The sequence below is a fragment of the Triturus cristatus genome, chromosome 4_2, assembly GCF_964204655.1.
Source record: "Triturus cristatus chromosome 4_2, aTriCri1.1, whole genome shotgun sequence".
Classification (NCBI taxonomy): Eukaryota; Metazoa; Chordata; class Amphibia; order Caudata; family Salamandridae; genus Triturus; species Triturus cristatus.
In genome coordinates, this window is record NC_140586.1 from 513,386,581 (window position 1) to 513,412,315 (window position 25,735).

Here is a 25,735-nt window from a genome sequence, read left to right on the forward strand (position 1 = left end):
TAACAAAACCACTGAAATTTACCAGTTATAGTTATCTCAAGTATAACTATAACTCACACCCTCATGATGCACTGCTTATGACCTCACATATGTTATCATTCATCACATCATTGATAATATCACTGATGACAACTGAAAATGTCATCAAAGATGACAACACTGTGCATGGCGAGGGCGTGAGTTATAGTTACTTTAAAGAACGAGTGATAGATAATTATAACTGGTGAATTTCAGTGTTTTTTATAGATTAAAACATTATGGTTTAACTGACATTTTTAGCTAACTATTGTGCTCTTTTAAACTTTTTTTGTGATTATATAGATCATTAGCAGAGGAAAGGGATTAATGCAACTACTCTTGGATTATGATAGTTGTGTTAATTTAATGCATCCAGTGTTCATTGGCCCTTGTGATATCTTGCTGGTGCTGATAGGGATTGAAGTCTCAGTTTGAGGAATAACCACACATATGTACTGAGGGAAAATCTTCATGTAAATGATTTTCCAAATTGTATGTCCCTAAGAATATCTGATAGCTAGATATTTCATTTCTGATAATGGTGACTTGCATAAGAAAGCACAAGTTTGCATTGGTGTAACCCCTGTGACTGTGAAGACCTTTGTCCATATATGGAGGGTAAGGGGGAAAATGTATTTATCAAATCAATTTTTAGAGTCGGATGTCAGTGGTAGGTTTATGATAGACTCAATGAGAAAACCTTGAACTTAATGTGTTTGCTGGCTTCTCATTAACAGTGTGACATGGATGGTAGAGGTCAGAAGCCCCAGCAGGACTGCGGAAATTCTTTTGTGTCCCTGAGGTTTAGGAAAACAGAAGGCAAGCCAGCAAGCCCATGGAGTCACTCTGGGTACATGTGAGATGGCTCCAGTCTTTGTGTTCAGCAGGGCTTCTCAGAAAAGCAGAGAAGCAGTTCCCCAGAACATTCAGTCAAGACAAAGTAGCAAACCTTACAGCACAGCAGTCTTTACTCCAGCAGGGTTCTTCCAAGGTCCAGCAGTGTACTGATTTGGTAGTCAGAGCCCAAGTACTTTTACCCAAATGTGACTTTAAAGTGGGGGTAACTTCAAAGCAGCTCCTTGAAGTGCCCAGGTCCCCTTTCATCCCAGCCCTGTCTGCCAGGCTAACTGTGGGAGGATAATCAGTCCTTTATGTGGGGACAGGACACAGCCTATTCAGATGTAAATGTGAGCTCCCTCTCCCCCTTCATGCCCAAGGAGGCTATAAGAATACAGATGAATGCAGATGAGTCCTCTGTCACACCCACACTTCCTGTATTTGTGGCTGTCAAGAGGGAATGCACAAAGTGTACCTGTCATACAACCCAGACGTGTATTGGAGACAGGCTGCAGGCACACAGAGAAAAGATAAGAGCAGAGAAATATCCACTTAACTAAAATTGGCATTTCTAAAATAGTAATGTAAAATCCAACTTTACCACTAAAGAGGAATTATCATTACCATTCCAAAGATATGAAACATGTTTTAGTTACTCCTTTCTCATCAGGAATTACAGCCTTAAAGTGTTTTAAGAAATTCTCAATGCTATCCTATGAGAAGGAGTAGGCCTCTTAGCAGTGAAAACACAAATATAGCTTTTTGTCACCGGCAGGACATGTAAAGCTTAAAAGTACACATCTTACCTTTTAGTTACATAGCACCCTACCCATAGGGCTACCTAGGGCCTACTTATTAGTGACCTATATGTAAAAAAGGTAAGTTTAAGGTCTGGCAAGTGGTTTTAAATGGCAAGTCGAAGTGGCAGTAAACTGCACACATAGGCCCTGCAATGACATGCCTGAGACAGGTTTGAAATGCTATTTGTGTGGGTGGGACAAGCAGTGCTGCAGGCCCACTAGTAAGCATTTAGATTACAGGCCCTGGGTATATGTTATACAGCTTTACAAGGGACTTGCAGGTAAACTAAACGTGCCACTCAGGTATACACCTATATCACCTTGTTTCAGAGGATAAGCACATGCACTTTAGCACTGGTTAGCAGTGGCAAAGTGCACCGAGTTCTAAGGCCAACAAAAAGATACAGCAAAAAGTGGAGGTAAGCAGGCAAAAGGTTGAGGGGAAGACCACCACAAGGATGACAGATCTAACAACCCATGTATTGCCCATCCCTCCATTTTGCATCTCTATCTCTTTTCTTCTTTACAGTTAGCACCTGCTTACAAATGGCGATGAGTGTCCTAGTGATAAATGGTGTCATGCATGTCCTATCCTCGTTAACTATTCATTAAGGAAATGCTCTGTGATGTCCTGTTAATACATTTTAAACATTTCAGGCCATTCAGAAGAAATGTGAAACTCTGCAGCAAGACATATTTCATTTGATGAGACTATGTCTCCTTACTTACAATGTAGGATAAACTTATAAGCAGAAATATCCATCTTGGTCCATTTCTTTAATGTTTCATGTGTTGGTGCTCTTTTGTTCTTCTTTGGGCACTCAAGCCATGATTACTAATCAGTCAAATTTAGTGTGGTTTTTATTACATCAGGTAATTAACATTGCCCTGTAGTGGGATGTTTACTCAGTGTGATAAATACCTCCTATTCTAAGTTTTGTAGGCAGTAATGTTTACCACACCGAAAACTCAAGGTTTGATCTATTTTCCTGGACATTTCATTGAGTTTTTGCTGTGAAATATTTCACGGGATAATTGTGGGGTTGCAGTGATAACCACAAACAGCCTATACCACCCATTAAGGCAAATACTCCGTATGGTAATTAACACACAGCGGGGAATTCAGAAGCCTGCACAAAAGGGATTGAATATTTCACCATCACTCATAATCATCCGAGCTTTCGTGTTACAATTGTGGTCACCTAATCTGTAAACCAGGCAACACTTTGCAAATTATCTTAAACATCTCTTTGACTTTCTCCACAGCTTTTGTTTTTATTCTCACCTTGATGAATAAGAGGTCTGTCTGGAGACAGAATTAAACCCATCATTGATAACCATTGTTCAATGATGTCCAAGTGCAAAAGAACATTAACCAATCCGTCAATTTAATTAGTTATTTGGATGCAAGAAAAAACTGCCTCAGACTTTAGCCAACTGGTCTAAGATCATTTCCCATTATGAATGCAAGAGCTCTGTCCTAAAGAAGGATTAGCAGCACCAACAACAAGCTAATCTAAATAGTAACACCACAGTATGGACATTTTCTGGTTCGGATATTAACTTCAGTAGCATACTTAGAACACACGAAAGGGGACAACGCAAACACCACTGTCTCTCTCTGTGTCTAGTGTGACTCATTGTACATGTATTTCTAGCTAATATGTGTAAAACACACAAAAAGTGTTGAGGGTTGCAACCTTTCTGGAATGGGTTTTTCTATATTTTTACATTTGAAGTGTTCTTCACATTCAAATTCAGCACTAACTAACAAGGTCAAGCCCCTCTGAAGAACACACATGAAAGCAAAACATTATATTGTCAAGAGGTCACCTCAATGAAAACTGAACGCTACTAATTGTTTACATGAAAGATTATCTCATTGAGAATTAATCAGTATTTTACAGCTAAATTAAGACTGAACAAGGAAATGAAAGATGCAAGGGCTGCATCTACGACAATGCTGTAGGGCCTTACTGAAGACAGCCTACTGAAAGCACACACCTGTGAAATAGGTTGTGCTGCTCTATCTGAATGCTAAAATATTGACAGTACATACTATTTTTAAAACTGAGTTTGGGTACATCTCTACTTTGGTACCATCAGTTACTTCAGTTATAGAAATAGTGATCAAAGGTCGATGATAACCTAATTATAGCCAGAATCATTGTGTCCATTAATTTTACGACAACCCTTGATGCTCGCAGTGCTACTCCCAGACGCAGAAGAATATTTAATACAAGAAAACCAATGGCAGAGTCCACACGAAGGAGAGGGCGTTGATATGCTCAAGGTTTTTCACTTAATCCAAACATGTTGTGCACCTTTAAGAATAACTTAATCATGAATGATGCCAGAGTAAAGACCTCAAATTTTCCAGATAACAGTCACAGTTTAAATCTTCTGAAAAATGTTTTATCATTCTACTTCCAGGTAAACGAACAGACATCAAGTAAGGACACGTATGGTACCGAAATCGTACTTCTTACAGATGGTGAAGATGATTTTGACACCACCCTCTGCTTTCCGGATGTGCGGAACAGTGGTGCAATAGTGCACATCATTGCTCTAGGCCCAAGTGCAGCACAAGCCCTGGAACAAATAGCAGACATGACAGGTACGTTTATTTCTAAATGTTACCACGCACAAGCACGCGCCTGGAAACTGCCTTTTGCAATGTATTTCTTAGGCTCTATGTTAAATCTAGGAACATGGACTTGATAAGATCTTTTATTATTAGCACAGACAATGCGAACATTTATAAATGCCGATAGCACTCATAATGGATCATAGTTATTGACCTGCTCATTACGATCCCAGCAGTAGGGCTGCGTATCAAAAGCAAGTCAGTCCCATTTACAAGGGATGGAAAGTAATCCACATTTTGTACAGTGCGAACAATCACCCGTAAGGGTCTCTAGGCGCTGGGGGCCGTCGGGAAGATTAAGCAAGCTATTGCCCAGAGTCACAGGGTGCTGGGCTAATCTGCCGCCGGCGCCGGGGATCGAACCGTGATCCTCAGATTCCGAAAGATAGCGAAAAGGGGAGACGAGGAGGGAAGATTATTGCACAAAAGGCAATACAGTAGCATGTGCACACAGTCCTAAGAGTGACCAATTGCGTCACACAAAGTGACACAAGGGAAGGCAAGGGCTTTAAGGATATTTACTAAGCCACGCAAAGCCACCTTGCGTGGGTTAGTAAAATAAAGAGTAACGCAGGGCAGCACAAATAGCTTCCTTGTAGTGCTCTGCTTTGGGAAGGCGTATCAGGAGTGGCGTGCGGACGTTTCCACACACCCACCAATCAATTTTGGTGCAGTCTCAGATTTACTAAGGGTAGTAAACCTGGGAATGCATCAAAATGCTACGCCATTCAAACAGATGCACTATGAGAAGAAATCTCTTTATTACTCTTCGTTATTTCCTCTTTCTCCACCTGCTGCATTCTGTAGCATACATAGAAGGAGGAAAATACCCCTGAAGATTGTTTTTGTACAGGAAGGTGTCCCACCGACTCCCTTGCATCATGGCACCAGGAAACATGCATTGGGGCTAAGCAGCACTCAGTGCGCCAATGCAGAGAGAGAGCTGGAATGTGCCATATCTTAGAGATATGGCACATTCATGCTCTCTCCATTGCGCACAGAGCAGCACAGCAAGCTGTCTTTCTGAGTTGCATCAACTGTTAGTAAATACGGGCCATAGGCAATAAGGAAGGGGCGGGTAATTGGTGTAGAAACATGACAGGTAAGTTGCAGTGTTTGTTTTGGCAGGATATGGATAATCAGGCACATGCATCATTCCAAATACCGGTTGCAAAGGGGCAGGTTCGCAGAATCTGCCCCTTTGCGTCTGGTAGTTTTGCATTTGGATGCATCAACCCAAATGCAAAATCGCAAAATTTGTGATGACTTAAATTGCGAATGCATGATGCAATTTCGAATAGCGATTTCGCTATTAGGGATGGCAAAATACTGTCAAGTTAAACTAGATGGTATTTTGCGAAATCTTTGAAAAATGCATTAAAGTATATTTTTCAAAGTTCAATATTACACACACATGCCCTTGGGGCATGTGTGTGCGCAACATGTGTTGATATTGCAATTTCAGGAGTGCAACAGGGTGTCCCTTTGGCACCCTTGCCCCCTTGAAATTGCATGCGCAATTTGAGAGTACCTATTTGGTACTCGCAAATTGCTCATGCAATTCCCATCGATTCCTATGGGCCAGGGGGCCTATAGGAATGAATAGTAAGCAATTCCTTATTTGCGAATTGCGATTTACGAGTCACAAATAAAGAATGTCTAGGAATCATAATTTTTTTGTGATTCCTATATGCATAGGAATTTGCGATTCCTAAATTGCAAATTCTTAAAATTCACAATTAAGGAATCGCAAAGGCATAGTTTGATGCATGTGGCCAAATGTTCCTGCAAGTGTAAATTGTAAATTTGAAATGTGATATATAATATGTTCACTGAAAAAGCAGAGTCTAAAGTGACAATATAGAAAGATTTGATAATAAGATCTCAAAATATGTTAAAATAAACCTCAGAAATTCACTGAAAATCCACAGTTAAAATGCAGTTACAGTTGCAAATCAAACCCTAAAAACAACTGAAATTAGCCAGTTATAGTCCGGTAACTTTACCTTGTGCCCCATCATGCACTGCTTATGGGCTCACATGTTACATCACACATGATTATTTAATGTATATATTGCCACTGCGGACCACAGGTCGGCCCTTCGTAGCTTACCTGCATGTGAAAAGCAGTTTGCTGATTTGGTTGTTTCCATTCTGTGTGTCATAAGCTTTGGATTGCACTTGAGGGTGTAACTGTTTTTGTGCTTTTTTTCCGAAATGTGGGGTGCTGAAGTCATCTAGGAAATAGCCATGTTTGTATCTTCTGAAGTGTATATGCCCCTGGGTGCTTCTTATGCTGATGAAAGTGAATTCCAGAGCCTGTGGCTTGTAGTGAGAATGCTGTGGTTTAATGGATTTCTTATGGTAACGTGCTGTTTTAATACGTTGTGCAAGCACAGAGTCCTGTTTTGTTTGTATTTCTTGAAATTAACTTGTAGGTATTACAGTCCCTTTTCTTTGGGAGGCTCTGTGGAGAATGTAGAGTGACTTTAACATTGCCATTCCAGCTATAGGTAGCCAGTCGAGTGATTGCAGGAGTTGAGTCATGTGTTCTCTTGGGTGAAGACAGAGAAGAAGCCTTGCAGAAGAATATTGGATGAGCTGTATTTTGTGTATAATAAATGCAATTGTACTAAAGTATAGGCTGTTGGCATTGCCACATTTGAAGATTACGAGTGTGACTATCGCTTGGAGTTTAAGTTGAAATGCAAGTTATGGGAGGATGAGATATAGGACCAGATTTACCACCCTGTCACGTACCACAGCACAGCACCCAAAGTTGCTGCACTGCGTTGAGTGACAAAGATGAGGAAAGCAACACATATGCAGTGGTATGGCACTCTCCTTCCCTCTTCCTAGTGCTGCTGCACTATTAGCCTGCAATATGCCACACAGACTCCTTTGCACCATTGTGCAAGGGTGTCTGAGTCTAGCATGGGTTTTGTACTGGAAATGAATCATACACACACACACACATACACACATGCACACACACACACACACTAGTAATGAACATGTGCTATACGCACACAACACACCCAAGGCACTTGACATATACATGGGATGTCAATACTCTGTTCTGGGCATACTCATAACTGTTGAACTTTAAATGAGCGGGCCAGTAGGTGTCAATCCCAGTGACACAGATAATGAGTTCTGACATTGAGCCTTAGGAAACACAATATGCTGCCACCACTGTTTTATTCACAACAGTCATCAAGTTTTGAATTGTTGATGTCTTCATGGCTATCCATTTTTAAAATGATGTGGTTCTGTATAGTTGTAACAAGTGAGGTTGAGTGAATACAAGTATTGTGTATAGTATAGTATGGTATGGTGTGCCCTGTCATTGTACAGTATGGTATGGCTTGTCATTGTCTGATGTGGTATGTTATGGTATGGTAAGGTATGGCCTATCATGGTATAGTATTGTATGGTATTTTATGGCATGCCATTGTATAACATGGTATGGTATGGGAAGGTATGGTCTGCCATTGTATGGTATGGGAAGGTATGGCACCTATCTTCCCTTTGTCTCAGTGTATAGGAGCAATACACAAAGACACATTGACAGCTATATTTAGTCATGTGACCTAGGATCAGGCTGCAGGGATCAAATGGTTAGTAAAAGGAAATGCCAACTTTCTAAAATTAGCATTTTCAGAATTGTGATTACCATTAAAGAGGTCTTTTAATTACAATTCTTTAAACACCAAACCCAAGCTGTTACCTTCACCTATTTGGAAGTTACAGCTTATTAAAAACAATAAAGTAACTCTATTGTTATCCTATAGAAGAGGTAGGCCTTGCAGGAGTGAACAATAAATTTAGGAGTTTTTCACTACCAGGACATGTGTAACGTAAAAATATATGTCCTACATTTGAAATACATTGCACCGTGCCCTCAGGACTGTTCCGGACATACCCTAGGAGTGACATATGTATTAATAAAAAGGAAAATTTGAGCATAGCAAAATGTTTATCTGCCAGGTCACAATGGATATTTAGAACTGCAGATAGGCTGTAATGGCAGGTCTGATATTTGTTTAAGGGGCTGCTTAAGTGGATGGCACAATCAGCGCTGCATGCCCATTAGTAATATTTCATTATACAGGCCCTGGGTACAGATAATATCACTTTAATAAGGACTCACAAGTAAATTAAGTATGCCAAGTAAGCCAATTTCACCATGTTTTCAGGAGAGCACTAGCACTTTAGCACTGGGTAGCAATGGCAAATTATACAGAGTCCTAAAGACAGCAAAAATGAAGTCAGCAAAGCAGGAGGTCTGAAGGCAAACAGTTAAGGGAGAACCACACCAAGGATGCCAGGCCTACCAGTAACTAAACCTTAGAAATCCCTAGAATGCCCTAGAAGGCCCTAAATCCCTCTTGATAAGTACAATTTACAGATGGGGAGTGCTCTGCACTCATGGCAGAGATCGCCACACCTGTAAAAAACGCTTACAACTGCCTGGAATACCTTTGTGAATTCATGGCCGGCATAAGTAAGTAATTCTGTCATAATCTTACATTTACTGTCAAATTTACCTTTGTGAGTAAGGCCTCAAAGTGCTCATGATTCACTAGTCCTTATCCCTAGGATGTGTCAGGCACTATGGACAAGAGAGGCCCTAGCATGCCATGATATGAGATAGTATTGCTCTATTATTCACATTAGCCTTGTCTGAGTGCCCCATCCCATCAAGTGTCATATCTAAGGCACTTTATAGATCCCCTCTAGCAATGATGTATGGCATGTTAAATGTTGCTAAAAGTTTTGTGATTGAATAAAGAAAGAGGCTGCAGCTCACCTCAGGACATACACAGATTGCACAACCAGGGTGTCAATCCGTTCAATTAAATATCCCTGAGGACACACCCACATCTTTGTGATCTTGCAGGGGGGGTTCAGTTTAAAAGTAAGGCCACCCACATTTCCATGATCTAGAGTAGAAAGATCTTGATGATTTAGAAGATGTGTGAGTTCAGCTGCTGCTTTTGGCTCTTCCTCCAGTATCTATTACGTATTGTAGTTTCAGTAGGTGACATAGGTGTATGTCTTGAACAAGAGCAATGGCAAGGGATTTTGTTGTCATAAATTAGGACCTTCTTTCATTTTACAGAGTGAGAGTGGCATTAAAATGGAGCCATGTTAAGTTAGGGGGATTGTAGTAGGGATCTTTATCATTATGCCTAGGGCATGAGAAGGATGGAAAATAAAGGAGAGTTATGTAGGTAAAGACAAAGATCCTTATTGAAAGCGTAATGGGCATTAGCTGTAGCTGTGGGGCAGCGCTGGTGCTGGCAACAGCTGTCCTTAGAGGTTTGGTGGTCTGAGAGGGTGATTTAATGTCTGGGTGCTGCTTAACTCATGTTGAAGACAGTAGCCTTCCACCACTATGAGGACAGCAGGATAGGCACCCCTCCTAGTCCAACAAGACCACAATTAAGGAGACAGGCCTATGTCATGGCAGGTACAAATGATTAATGCTTGCCTATGACAAAGACAATCTGCATTAGGGACCCAGACAACAGTACAGTTGGGCACTTCGGGCAAGTTACATGTCTCTTACTATGCAGAGGACATTAACGTCCCAGCAGAGATCCAATAGCAACCAATGATGATATAACCTTAGCTGCCTGCCATACTGATTAACTAACACACATTAGGACTACTCCCAACTGATGCAGTACTTTAAACAGTTTCAAATGGCTTTACTAGACAGTGAAAGCCCACAAGTCAGGGGAACGCAGCTCCCACTGAAAGTGGAATGATCACAGCGAAGCACCCCTGCCATTTAGGTTTGTAACTGTACCAGGGGCACCATCATATTCAATGTGGCCTTGACAAGAGATTGCAGGGGTTTTGTCACAAATTCACCTCTTCTGACCACTTTTCCTTAATTAATTTTGAGCACAAGTGAGGTGGTGACAGCATACCATGTAGTGATCAGTAGTAGTGAACCGGACCTTTTTACCCTGTATCACTGGAATGAGGCCTACAGGCTCACTCCCCCTTTTTAAAGGTTCCGCTTCTGTGTGCTTAACTCACCCCTTACCCACATCAGGTAGATATGGAAACATATGATGAGGTCATGTGTGCTCTCAAGAAGTACACTACACTGGGGTGAAGGGCCTGATTCACAGAACTAACAAGACAAAATCCTAAACTTACTACTTTTGGTATTCACAGAAGGCATTTAGTAGTACTAATGTTAGTATTTTGTCTTACGTCTGTCTTAAGTCTGTCCTACGTTTGTCTTAAGTTTGTGTTAAGTCTGTCTTAAGTCTGTCTTAAGTTTGTCTTAAGTCTGTCCTACTACTTATGGGGCCCGATTCACAGAACTAACTTAAGACAAAATCCTAAACTTACTACTTTTGGTATTCACCGAAGTTAGGATTTTGTCTTAAGTTTGTCTTAAGACAAACTTAAGACAGACTTAAGACAGTCTTAAGACAGACTTAAGACAAACTTAAGACAGACATAAGACAGACTTAAGACAGACTTAAGTTAGAATTTTGTCTTAAGTTTGTCTTAAGTTTGTCTTAAGTCTGTCTTAAGTCTGTCTTAAGTTTGTCTTAAGTCTGTCTTAAGACTGTCTTAAGTCTGTCTTAAGTTTGTCTTAAGACAAACTTAAGACAAAATCCTAACTTCTGTGAATACCAAAAGTAGTAAGTTTAGGATTTTGTCTTAAGTTAGTTCTGTGAATCGGCCCCTTGGTATTCACAGAAGGCATTTAGTAGTATTAAAGTTAGGATTTTGTCTTAAGTTTGACTTAAGACAGACTTAAGACAGACTTAAGACAGTCTTAAGACAGACTTAAGACAAACTTAAGACAGACTTAAGACAGACTTAAGACAGACTTAAGTTAGAATTTTGTCTTAAATTTGTCTTAAGTTTGTCTTAAGTCTGTCTTAAGTCTGTCTTAAGTTTGTCTTAAGTCTGTCTTAAGACTGTCTTAAGTCTGTCTTAAGTTTGTCTTAAGACAAACTTAAGACAAAATCCTAACTTCTGTGAATACCAAAAGTAGTAAGTTTAGGATTTTGTCTTAAGTTAGTTCTGTGAATCGGCCCCTTGGTATTCACAGAAGGCATTTAGTAGTAGTAAAGTTAGGATTTTGTCTTAAGTTTGACTTAAGACAGACTTAAGACAGACTTAAGACAGTCTTAAGACAAACTTAAGACAAACTTAGGACAGACTTACGACAGACTTAAGACAAAATCCTAACTTTACTACTACTAAATGCCTTTTGTGAATACCAAAAGTAGTAAGTTTAGGATTTTGTCTTAAGTTAGTTCTGTGAATCGGGCCCGAAGTGTGGTACAGTGCACTGGTAAATGTGTGTATGTTGGCAGTGTGCGTTTTGAAAAATTACACACTCTGGTACAATATAGAAAACCTACAGTACTAAACAGTGTGCACAGACTAAATTAGTTTGTTGCATGTAAATATGTGTGTGGCGGCCTAAGACATGGGGATAACAGTGCTGTAAAGTAAGTGTGCTGAGGATGTAAACTAAGTGCAAGTGTTCCTCCACTGGTGAATTACAGGAAGGTCATTGAGTTCCATTTTGGGAAGCACAGACATGCCTGGTGAAGATCATGAGGAGTAGATTAATCCTCCCAGATAGATTTGCATATTGCTGCATTCCTGTAAGCTGGGAGGGGCATGCAGTGTAGTATAGGAAAGCCTGTCTCCCTCTGTGCATTTTAAAGGGCTTCTTGATTCAGTGACAGGTCACAAGCAAGGGGCCTGGACACATCTCAGGAAGGGAGATGGGGTTGATAAGGGAATTGTAAAGAGTAGGGCCCAGGATTAACATGATGATGCATACATTTATTTATTTAGTGTTTTATAGAGCGCAAACGTGACCTGTTAGGGTATCAGAGAACTTTATAGTGATAAACGTTGTATACAAGTATGAAATAGATAAAAAAAACATAAGTAGGGATAGAAGGAAATGAAACAATTGGGGAATAAACAGGGTGTATACAAAGTTTAGATCATAATGCAGAGATATACAGAAAACGGGGGGAGGTAGAGGTTAAGGTTAGGTTCACCCTCCTTACTGAATGCAGTTCCACAACATCCGGAATACCGGAATTAGAAACCTAACCATAGGAAGAACAGGGATTCCACTGAACATATGTGAAAACCCCTCTTTCCGGAAAGAAACATAATTATCTAGAGTCCCCTCACCCACCAGGGTTACCCCTAGGTGGCATGCTTCATCACTGGGGTCCTCTCAATCCGCTGTGGATTGAGGCGTGCTACAATTTGTGGACTATGTAGGAGCACTTAGTTTTTGAAAAATATGTGTGGTGCCGTGATGTGGAGTGGGTAAAAAATAGGTTAAAAATACCTAGCTTGTGAGCTAATATTTCATTCCTGCTCCTAGTCGGTATGTTTTAAAATCAGGGGTTAATACTAGGGAAAGACCTAACTATAATGAGAAGGACATCCTTCAGTAGAATGAAAAAAGAGGAAAGTTGTCCATTTCAAAGAAACAGAACTCCAACATATACTTCAAAGTCTCAGACAATAAATTACATTTTGTGTCTGGAAAAAGAACTATAAGTAGGGGAGTTTGAGATACCACATTTTGTCACCTGCTGAGCAGCCAGATGGGCTGTGTGAGAGGGGAAGCTCAGCAAGACTTCTGCCTGTCACCAGGTCTGGGGGCCGAGGCCTTCTAGTCTCCCTGCTGGGTGAGTGGAAATCACCCAGAAAAACCAAGTCTTTATGCCCTAGAGCATGGAGCACCAGCGCCTGCCTGCTCGCCAAGACTAGTGTACCCTGTGAGGAAGAGGATAGCATTGGAAGGAGGAAGATCCAGGGGGATCCCTATCATGAGGACTCCCTGTATGAGGAATCTGATCTTGCACCGATCAACCCATAGCCCATGTGCTGGATTGATTTGGCAATCCCTGTGTGCCAGGAGGAGCCACCGTGGACTAAGCCCAAGAGCGAGTGTTGTGAGGAGAGCACCAGGCCTGCATGACCTCGAGATGGGTGGCCCCGTGAGCCACAGTTGGAACCACCGTAAACATCAAAACAAAGTCAACGTGACCGGACATGTGAGTGCTGTCCCAGCGACCCCGTATGCCAGGAAGGGACGCTGGAGACACTGAGTACAAGGGTTTGGACCATCGCCTGGGACTGAAAAACTGCTGCTATGTCCAAGGTGGTGTTATGTTTTCCAATGCACCCTAATATAGGCCTGGGTAGTCATCTAACCTTTGACCTACATCTACCCTGCCATCAAGCTATATAACGGTTCCTGTGCCGACCTTTTTACCTAGTTAGGTATTTGCATAAAATGTTGTGTGGTTTCCCCAAAAACATCCCTAATTTATTATACAGAAGGATTCGCAGAATCAGAGCAGGATTACCATCTCTGCATAATAACTGCGTATGAGGTTCGTCACTATTGTCATCCGTGGCAGACATGACACAGCAAGGTAGATCCCCTGGGGATACATTTTGGGTATATAAACACCACATCTTTGCTAGGCAAGGAAGAGTAGAAAGACTTCCATGCTGACACACTGACGAGAGACGCTGAGGTTCCTGCATGCAGATACTCCAGCTCGCAGTGGTCTAACATCCCTTGCGGGGTGTCCATTCGAGACCAAGAAGGGGTCCTTCATTCTCTCACACCAGGTAATAGGGTTGGCTCTTTCCTAGGGGGATTCTTGGCTATACACCCACATGCATGCTAGGTTAACTTAAATACATCTGGTTAGGGTTAGCATCGTAGGACTATATATAGGCTTGCATATACTCTACTGTTTAGCACTATGGTAGAATTCTACCACCTATTTACTCTGTTGGTGCTTATAAACGTATATATCTGTTTCTGTCTTATGATTGTTACAGCACACATTTTACACTAGAATGACGGTGGCTCAATAAATACTTATAGAAAACGACCCCATCATTTATTCTGTGTATCTCTCTGATACAAAGTGGGCACAAGAGACTGGGCGAAAAGTACTGTACTGTTTCCATGATTCTGTGGGATCAGGGCTGTCATGTTCGATAGATGCCAGAAACTATTCACTCCTTGGGAAGAGGAACACATCGTGGCACTGTGAGCTAGCAGGTCTACAGACTAACCTATCCTGTGTGGTATCTGGAATCAGTCTTGATACCAATCCCATAGTTTACGTTGTCTAAATGCACAGATCCTATATAGATTTATAGGAACTACACAACAGTGGGTCTGTCCCACATGCTGCAAACTGCACCAAAAGATGTCTGTGGATCAAAGGACTTCCCTGGCACACCATCGAAGCAAGGAGATCAACATCCCTACCCGCGAAGGGAAGTGTGACTTATTGTGCAATTACCAGAACAACCCCGATTGCTAGAACCAGCTGGTAGCCTGGCCTACAGCAGATAGGCTGCCAGGTATTGCTGGTTGTCACCGTGAGCAGCTCGACTTTGCAGATCCAGAGCAAGACTTTGCTGCACCACTAAGGGGTTCCATACTGCCGCAGTGAGTATGCCAGGAACTGAGCTTCTGTGACCCCTGGTGACATGCTGTAATTGGTACTGTGGCTCTGTAGACTCTTGTGACTGAACTTCAGAAAGGAATCAGAGGGGAGAACACTTAAGTACAGCCTAATTGTTTACATTCCCTGGACGTAGCCAGCAGTGAATGGGAAATAACATTGAACCTGTGGCACTAAAGTTATTGAGAGAGGGAGTGACCTGACAACTGCTAGAGCCCAGACCTCAAGAGGACTCTGTTATTGCTTTTGAATGCCGTCTTCCTTTGCATGTGTTGAAGTAGAAATAAAATGCGGCTTTTTAAATAAAAACAAATATATGACTGGACATTAATTTATTGTTCGTGCTGCTTGCACTTTGAGTTACAAGTCATGTTCACTGATCTGTATCGGCACTACACCCCGAAGGAACCATGACTGCTCATCCCATGCTACTTAACTAAGAGCCAGGTGCAGAAGGGGTGCTTGGGCCAGTTGAGCAGGATCCATAGTAAAGCAGACCAGGGACATCGGTAATGTGATAATGTTAGCTGCTGGGCTATGGGATAGCAGTGCTATGCACATCACCATGAGTCAAGCCACAGTTCCTAACTGGAATTAGTTGTTACTAATACCCAAGGGCTGTGTTGATGCATGACTTGGACATATAGACTCATATAATGGGGATGCCTCTAAATCAATGGAAAAGGTGAAAGAAGGCAGTGATTTCTTGCACCACAGAGATTCACATTGCAAAATGTAAAATCCATATTTTAAGGATTCTGCTGTCTGACTGGGGCTAAGATTTTGAAGTTGATGACAATGCACTGTAGTCGGGTACCCTATACCTATCTCCTGCTATGGAACTTTCTTGAGTGCCTGAGTGCCTGAGGAGTAAAGGAGTAAAGGAGTAAGGAGCAATCTAATTTTCCAAATACAGTGTAACCCATTTTATCATAAGATAAAGTTCAAAGTCAATAAGTCGGGTTAAGTAAAGATTTTTTACAACTTCATGGCAAAGTAATATAAAACAGTCTCAAAACCATAGTATAAAAGCACAGCATTGCCAACGGAAAGCCAAATCAGGCCAAATCAGTCCAAAAAGTTCATCCTCAATAGTAGAAAGCAAATGAGGAATTTAGTAGTTAGAGTGCAAAGTATAAGAAATTTGATTGATAGTTTCGATCCTCCTGCCTATGATGCATGAGGGAATATTAATTCTACTTAACTAACCTACACTAATTAATGCTAAATTAGAAAACCCTAACAAGATCCAATAAAGTAGAAAGGTGTCTGCGTAGCAGAACTTCTGTGGAGGTTCTCCAACTAAAGAATATTGCATATCATAGTCACACAACGGAAATAGCGCAAAGAGGTCTGCACCACTTCTAGTGTGAAAGGAGTCTAAAACAAGATAAAAGACGTTGCTCAATTATAAAAAATAATCAGAAAGTACCTTTTTTAGAATTCCATATCAAAGGTCTCATTAACATCCATCTTCAAACAATTATATTTTGGCAGCTAACTTGCTACACCCTTCATTTTTTTGTTTTTGTTAAATATCTTTCTATTGTTTTTGATCGTCATAAACACAATGTCATCACAAAAGCAACAACCATTGTGTGGAGAACATTTGCAAAATACATTGTGATATAGGCAGCAGTGATTCCACATGGGACTAGTAGGGCAAAGGAAAGGGAACATCACATCTCAGTACATCATGATGACAATATTGACAATGATTCATGTTCCTACTGATTGACCACTATTACCAGAGGATATACTAGGGCCTGCATTTTCAGTCCTGAGGGAGCCCAGGGTATATTCAAGCAGATCAAACCCATAATTACTCATCCAGCAACCCCAGGTTGGTGGGAGCCTCAGCCACCCCCCATCGCCTAGAACATCGATATCACTTATGATTTCTATAATGGATTAGGTGTAGTTGGGCTTTAAAGGCTACTTCCCTGGGATGCATAAGGGCTGCCTCCCAATCAATATCTTCCATTTCTACCTTATCCCTCTCCCATCGCTCCCGAAACTGACCAAGATTATCAGGCATATTATTGTTCAGTGAAGTACACTGCTTTTGTAATAAACTCTTCCTGTAGCAATCTCCAATGGTGCGTATTATGGTAACTCAGCACACACTAGCCCCTCCGCCAGCCACGCATGTCACAATTCCGCATACTTGATGAATATATAATCACTTCAGGACTATACACTGTGGACTTCTGAAAAATATGAGTATTGTCTAACGTGCAGATGTTGACGGCACCACATGTCAGCAAGCCCCAACGTGATGACAAAGCATGCCGGCGGGGTAGTGTGCAACTGCCCCCTATGAGTCTCAGATTGATCAAATGGTGAGTACATCACATCATTAAAATCCCCTCCTATAACAGAAAGGGATAAGGGTGTCTCTAAAACAATGTCCACAGCCTTTGCAAGGTGGGGGACTGTAGCCGGGGTGGTGCATACAAGCATTACAAGGTGACCTCATGTGTGCCCCACATTCCCCTTACCTCTATGTATCAACTCAGGGGGTCTGACCATATGTGTGCCACTTGAAAGGGAGGCGACTTTTTGACCAATATTGCCACTCCCCGTGACCCGGCGGTGTAGCCTGCATGGGCCAGTATGGTGTAGGCTCCCTTTCCTAGAAATCAACACTGAATACCTTGCAGGTGCATCTCCTGAAGAATTACTATGTCTGGTTGTAGTCATTTAACATATTGTGCTACGAGCCCCCGCTTGATCTTATCCCCTAGTCCAATGACATTCCATGTCAGTACCGTAAAGTTGGGGGTCTGGACAATAGTTGTCATAGCCATGATGTATTCTTGTGGATGGCCTGAAGGATGTGTGGAAATCTAATGTAGCTCACTTGGTGCCTTGTGCGTGTGTGTGACCTTCCTGCATCACTTAACTGCTCCATTATAAAAACAACTGTTTGGAAGAGGAGAGGCCTGTCACCCACCCCCAAATACTACGTAGTGTCCAAACTGTGTACCATTTAAAACATTAGAACCAACAGAAAGAGAAAAAAAGGAAAAAAAAGAAAGCAATGAGTAACAACTGCAGCAGTCAAAGAGAGAAATGAAAAAAGTCCCAATACGAACTCAATCATTCATCGGGTGTCCGGTGTTTCCCATAGGTCCATTTCTACGGCCTCTTCATTAATAGTGCATTTTCAGGGGTTGGACTCCTCTGGACCTGATACTTGTGCCTGTAGAGGCTTTTGCTGTGACTCTGTGTTGTGCTCCAATACTGAAATTTTGGATGCGAGGGGTGTAGACTTTCAGATTCTGAGGATAGTTCTTCCTCTCCTGACCTTGTAGGGGAAGACCGTGTTCAGACAAGGCCCTTGACGCTTTTGGAAGATTGACTGTGTTCATCTTCCATGTCTGCGGATTTCATCTTCCTTGGCCTGTCCCCCTCGGTGGGTAAGGGGTATCCTTGCCCCCTCATCACAATCTGTGGCCTTCTCTCCATCTCGGATGCTGGCTGTACTTAGGTCTGACACTCAAATCTGAGGCAGTTGTCTTTCCGCTTGTGATTCCTTCTTTGACCATAAGATTGACCTCTCCTCTATTCATTTCCAGGCTTTTTCCAGTGATGGAAAATAATGGGCCTTTCCCTGGTAAAGAATCTTTAGCTTTGCTGGGAACAGCAACAATATATTGCAATTGTAGGGCTCTTAATTTTGCTTTTACAGAGTCAAACATTCAGCGCTAGATTGGACCTCACGGCTATAGTAAGGAAACACCATCATTTGTGAGTTTTCAAACCTGACCTTCCCATTGCGATGTATCTCTCGGAGGATTATGTCCCTGTCCAGGAAGTTAAGGAACTTCGCTATGAAAGGCCTTTGTGAGGCCCCAGGGGGACAGCCTGCCACTCAATGCTGTGTGTGCACATTCTATTACAAATCATGCAGAGAATTGATCAGATGGAAGTGTGAACTTCAGCCAGGTTGTCAGGAAACAGGCACATTGGTACCTTCTACGCCCTCAGGAAAGCCAACGATGCAGAGATTATTTCGACACGCTCAATTTTCTGTCTTCCAAATGCCATAGTATATTCTTTTTTATGTTATGGAGTTCTTCCACTCCTTTTTGGAAGTTCCATATTGTATCCTTCACCTCTGATGTTGAGTCTCAGTCTCTGTCACCCCGGGACATTGCGCAGATCTTTCAGCAAAAGAGATACCACCGAGCATACCCCTCCATCCTGCCCTCCAGCACCTCTCTCAATTACTGGATCACTTGTATTAATGTGACATTACTCAGCAGAGTCTGTAGGTTCTCTTCAGCATCTACCTGAGGGCCTATGACTTTGGGATAGTGATCCATCTTACCTTGGCGAGGGTGTTTGGTGTCTTTGTCTGTTGTCATAGCATTAGGTGAACAATGGATAAGTTGGTATCAGGGCACGGATCCAGTAGCCTTCTGCAGGCTAATGCAAGACAGCCCAAGGTGGAAGGAGAGTGAGACCAGGTTGCCAACCAGGCCTGTGAGGAAGGGAGGAGTGAACGGCAGTGCAGCTCTCCGGTCCCTCTGTCGAACTGCAGCACCCCACTGAGTTCCTTCTCTGCACAGCCACTGGGGGCTTTGTATTTCACCAGCCTGGGTCAATAAACATGCCTGGCACTGTCACCCGCCTCAAAACACACTATGCAGACCACCTAAGGGAGCAAGCGGATATCCGATCGATGTCCCGACCAGTCCAATCTAGGCCGCAGTGTCCAGGTAAGCTCACCTGTATTCCACATGCACACCCGCCTGAGCCACTGCTGAAGGGAGTGATGTGGCAGAATGCCAGAGTCTGGAAAGGCCAGCATCAGCAGACATACAGGCTAATGTGCAATGGGTAGCGAGACAGAGGTCTCTCTACCTGCGTTAATCAGGATGACCCGCATCAGTCAATGGTCCTGCCTCTCAACTGCTGTGTGTCCTTAAGGTCACCATCCAGTCCTCAGCTCACCCCCCACTCCGCTCATCATAGGCCCTCAGTATTACATGTGATGTTTCCCTCTGATGTCCTCCGGCAGCAACTACACTTAGGTTCCAAGCCAGGGAGATCAAAAGCCAACAGCGCAAAGCCCCTCCACTGGCTCACAGGCTCCACATTCAACCACAGTGGGTCTTGCCGTGACTTCTGCCTGCAGGGGCCCAGACCCCACCCCATTCAGTACATAACAGTACATAACCACATCAGGCGTCCACATCCAACAAGTCAGCAGCACAGAGTTCGACACCCCCAGTGACCCCCCAGCATGTCATGAGGGGGATCCTCATCTTGCCTACATATGCAGCTGAAGAGAGCTCTCAAGTTATTAGTACCTTGTTGCCAGTTCACTAGTCCAAGGCCTCTCTCAGTGCTGGCCTCACGCCCGAGCCCAGTCACTTGCCACTGCCGTGTATGGGATCCAGTGCCTCTTCTGTGCCCAGGAGTTCCTCTTCACTCTCATCCCTCAGCTGTGTGGCCCCTGTTGTTTGTGCAGCCCTGCCTAGACAGTTTGGCCCCACCGGACAGAGTTCAGGCACCGGCTCGGGCTGAGGCCAATAGCAGTTCAGCCCAGGCACTGCCCTCTTATGTGTGTCCGCGCTCTCGCTTGACTCCTCTGCCCTGTCCGCCACACAAGGCCTCAGCTGCCCGACCCCTGTCGCCCACACAGCTCACCAGCACAACTAGAGGCCCTCACCACTGTGGATGGGGAAAGCAGATTTAAAATTGCGGGGCCAGTGTCTGTAGAGGATTGTCCCTGTATTCTGTCACTGCAGGGGCACACCCCGGAACCAACTGCGCGGCATGCCAGCAATCAGGCTCGGAATATCATCAGCCGATATGCACCGCCATTTGGTGTTACTCCAGCTAGCTGCGAAATCGTGTCCCCTAGGTCTGATTTTCAGCAGGGTCCAATGCCAAATATCACTGGACAGCCACTCATTAGTGCGCCACTGGTCGGTAGATCCCCACAGGTATTGTAGTAGGTCCCTAATTTGGCAAGATTGTTGTTGGATTAAGTGTCTCTGACTTCCCCCCTTGATGGACTGGAGCCTGCTAACCCACCCCCCCCCCCCCCCCAGGGCCTTGAGAGCCTTACTGGTAAGTATTCGCGCTTAACAAACGCCTGATTGATTAGCCAGAGAGAAATGAGAGTGCGACTATTCTGCAATGTTGTTGGCCACGCCCCCTCACAACTTCCTTCTTTAATCCACATATTCGGAACATCCTTGGATTCCATCTCCTCATTCTGCATGGACAGTAGTCCTCCCTTCATTAGTTAGTCTTATCGTCCTTGCCAAGAGTACTCCTTTCGAGCTTCCCTATCTTGTTCACAGAATGTGCCTTTCTTTATTCATTAGTTCATGCAACTGCACCTGCAGAGGAGAGAAAAACATTGTGCCTGAAGCAAATATTTACGTTGAAGGTTAAAACATTGTGAAAACCAAAGATGTAAGGCCTTTGGTCAATTTTAGAATAGCAAGCATTTCAAAACATGCTTTAACTGCATGATTACAGATACATAGACAGTCACAGACCATGGATACATGAGAATTAACAATGTTATTCAAACCACACATATACAGATATATATAAGAACTGCAATTCATTGTTACTGTATAGAAAACGTTAATATGCACATGCTTATAAATGTTGGGGTTACACAGTAAATGCACTTGCTATATTTGTTTAAAAACACTATATCTCATTAATGATATCACATATATGAATACCTGAGGCTGTAAGTAAACATATATGTGGCCTAATCCATCATAAAAGGATGAAGCCAAAATTACGCTGCTCCAGTGAGCATGTGTGCAAATCCTTCTCTGGGGACATGAGGACATTTATTTCTCCCCTTTTCAGTCACCCTGTCAACCTATGACAAAAACTGCATATGCTATAGTGCAACAATCTATTTTTCTAAAATATTAACCTTTTTGTATTTCAGGCGGTCTGAAATTTTCTGCTTCAGATAAACTGGACTCCAATGGCCTAATTGATGCATTCAGTGGAATTTCATCAGGAAGTGGAAATATATCTCAACAGTCCATTCAGGTGTGTTGGTTAAATGATCAGTTCTTCTCTTCAAGATTGTAATATTAATTTGGTATCACTTTGGGTTATGGTTAGATATAGATGAGGTTACTCAAGAAAGAAAAAAACATTGGGGCCCATTAGGATGGCAGTCGGAAAAGCACCCCGACTGCCATGGAAGCGAAAAACAACCGCCCGCTTGCACCGTGGAAAAACCGGCGGCCAAATTAGGATCAACTGACAAAAACACAGACCGCGGCGGAACGGGGCCAAGAAAAACAGCCCGTAGTTGGCAGAGATGGCCAAAATCTGCCCGCGGCGGTCGGATACGCAGTGGAAAAACACCAACCAACCGCAAGTACAGCTGAGACACCGCACGGGAAATTAGGATATCCCTGACAGTCCTGCGGTATGTACCGCTCTTTCCGACCGCCGCGGTCGAACAATGGGATGAATGGGAGAGCCAGAGGAAGAGCTGCAGCATAGCCACCGCTGCGGACGAACCCTGAAAAATATGGCGGACAAAGCAAAAAACCCACAATAAGGCCAAAAAGTGCACACAGAAAACTATCCATGGCCCCCAAATGCACAAAACACACCCCACAGACACATCCACATGGCAAAACAAAAAATACAATTCCCAGGACAACACACCTGACAGCAATACCCCAATTGGACACACCCACATAGCTGAGTATAAAACCAGCCCCTTCCCTGACCGCAATCCTTTGCAATACTCCATGAGAGAAGGGACACACACCCCAGCTTAAAGGAGAGGCAAAGAACACAACATCACTAGCCACACCACACACAGAACCACCACCACTTCCACACCTGCACAACTAACCCCCTGCACATCACACACCATACACATCACAACCACACTCACCACTCACACTCCTGCACCCACAACCACTTTGCACACCACACACCATGGCCACATAGAAAATGCTCAGATTCACAGAGAGTGAGTTGACAGTCATGGTAGATGAGATAGTCAAAGTGGAACCACAGCTGTTTGGTAGCCTGGTCCAACAGACACCATTAGCCACAAGGACACAAATGTGGGCAAGGATAGTCCACAGGGTCAATGCAGTAGGGACCACCCCAAGATCAAAAAAGGAGATCATGAAGCAGTGGCATGATCTGAAGAGGGTTGGCAAGGAGAGGAGGAGCAAGAAGCATGAGCTGGCTCAGAGGACTGGTGGTGGCCTTCCCATTCCACAAAAAACATTGACACCATGGGAGGAGAAGGTGCTTGCCATACTGCATCTAGAGAGTCTCACAGGAGTAGCCGGGAGAGTGGAGGCTAGTAAGTACAAAAAAATGACTACCACCACTCTGCTATGTACTGTCTCGCACAACTACAAAGCTACACCACCTAGGACAAATTGCATACATCTGCACCACACACTCACAAAAACATGTCTCACAGATCCAAAGTTCACCCACTACCATTCACCCCAAACGTAGCTACCAACATTACCATGGGGGCATGTGTACAGGCAGACAGCACTGCAACTCCCACCAGGCCCCTTTGTCCCACAGCATCTGCAAGATGGAGCCCTCCACCCACGCCACCCAGAAGCATGTGCCAGCCATTACATTACCCTCATCAAACTTACAGGTAGGTAGCCATCTTCACAATGAGGGTGCATGTGTGTGGGAGGCCTGTACCACTACTCCCACCATGCCCCCTGGCCCACACCTCAGCAGGATGAAGCCCTCCTTCCACCCCACCCAGAAGCAGTTGGAAGCCATCGCAGTACACCAAACAAATAAGCCTGGGCAAAGCACTACGCTACGCTTGCGTAGTTTGCAAAGTTTGCGCTACTTCGCACTACGCGTATTGCACGTGGCACAGTGCAAACACGTGTAGTGTAGCATAGTGCAGCAATCACTTTTTGCTTGCTCGCGGTCCTCAACATCAAGTTGGCGACTGCGAGCAAGCAAAATGACATCCCGGCGAGACTTTTTCCTCGTTCGCGATCAGCAACATCAAGTTGGCGATCACGAGCGTGGAAAATAAACCTCCCGGCGAGATTCTCAATGCGGGGAGGTCAGGTTTCTCATTGCCAGTGGTCACGTATGCTCGCGACAGCTCACGATGAGAAACTACCAGTCCGCGTTGAGAAAGTTGCCGCTCGAGTAAAAATCTACTCGAGCGGCAGAAAACTACAGCTCGCACTGTGCAAGATGCAGTTTTCAATGATTGCACAGTGCCGGATGCTTGTCCTTACTGTGCAATCATTGAAAACAGCATCTTGAACAGTGCGAACAGGGTACTACGCAGTTCGCGAAGTGCTACGCGTAGCTCGCGTAGTGCGAAGTGCACTTTGCGTAGCTACGCGTAGCGCTACTTCGCGAACTACGCCCAGGGTTACATACAAACTTACAGGTAGGAAGCCATCTTACCTGGGAGGGTGTTTGAGGGTGGGAGGCCTGCACTACAACTCCCACCATGCCCCCTATCTCACCCCTGAGCAGGATGTAGCACTCCACACCACCCAGAAGCATTTGGAAGCCATTGTCCCACTACAAACAAACTAACAGGTAGGTAGACATCTTGCCATGGAGGCTGTTTGGGGGTGGGAGGCCTGCACTACCACTCCCACCATGCCCCTGCCCCCACCTCAGCAGGATGGAGCCCTCCCCCCACCCCACCCCAAAGCAGTTGGAAGCCATTGCAGTACACCAAACAAACTTACAGGTAGGTAGCCATCTTCCCTGGGAGGGTGTTTGGGGGTGGGAGGCCTGTACTACAACTCCCACCATGCCCCCTGTCCCACCCCTGAGCAGGAAGTAGCCCTCCAAACCACCCAGAAGCATTTGGAAGCCATTGTCCCACTACAAACTAACTAACAGGTAGGTAACCATCTTGCCATGGAGGCTGTTTGGGGGTGGGAGGCCCACACTACCACTCCCACCATGCCCCCTGCCCCCTACCTCAGCAGGATGGAGCCCTCCCCCCACCCCACCCTAAAGCAGTTGGAAGCCATTGCAGTACACCAAACAAACTTACAGGTAGGTAGCCATCTTCCCTGGGAGGGTGTTTGGGGGTAGGAGGCCTGCACTACAACTCCCACCATGCCTTCTGTCCCACACCTCAGCAGGATGTAGCACACCACACCACCCAGAAGCATTTGGAAGCCATTGTCCCACTACAAACAAACTAACAGGTAGGTAGCCATCTTGCCATGGAGGCTGTTTGGGGGTGGGAGGCCTGAACTACAACTCCCACCATGCCCCCTGCCTCCCACCTCACCAGGTTGGAGCCCATCCTCCACCCCACCCAGAAGCAGTTGGAAGCCAGTGCAGTACACCAAACAAACTTACAGGTAGGTTGCCATCTTCACAATGAGGGTGTGTGTGGGTAGGAGGCCTGTACCACTACTCCCACCCTACCCCCTGGCCCACACCTCAGCAGGATGGAGCCCTCCCTCCACCCCACTCAGAAGCAGTTGGAAGCCATTGCAGTACACCAAACAAACTTATAGGTAGGTAGCCATCTTCCATGGGAGGGTGTTTGGGAGTGGGAGGCCTGTACAACTACTCCCACCAGGCACCCTGGCCCACACCTCAGCAGGATGGAGCACTCCCCCACCCAGAAGCAGTTGGAAGCCATTGCAGTACACTAAACAAACTTACAGGTAGGTAGCCATCTTCCATGGGAGATTGTTTGGGGGTGGGAGGCCTGTACCACTACTCCCACCAGGCACCCTGGCCCACACCTCAGCAGGATGTAGCACTCCACACGACCCAGAAGCATTCGGAAGCCATTGCCCTACACCAAACAAACTTACAGGTAGGTAGCCATCTTTACAATGAGGGTGTGTGTGGGTGGGAGGCCTGTACCACTACTCCCACCATGCCCCCTGGCCCACACCTCA

The 25,735-nt window shown here is 44.3% G+C and overlaps 1 protein-coding gene across 1 annotated transcript in view; it reads left to right on the plus strand.

Moving 5' to 3' along the window:
- Positions 1-25,735, plus strand: part of LOC146834645 (calcium-activated chloride channel regulator 1-like) — a 537,414-nt gene that overhangs the window by 344,608 nt on the left and 167,071 nt on the right. Inside the window, exons 8-9 of the mRNA XM_085602116.1 lie at positions 4,089-4,272; positions 21,760-21,866. Of these exons, the coding sequence (XP_085458242.1) occupies positions 4,089-4,272; positions 21,760-21,866 (291 nt within the window). The remainder of the gene's footprint in view (positions 1-4,088; positions 4,273-21,759; positions 21,867-25,735) is intronic.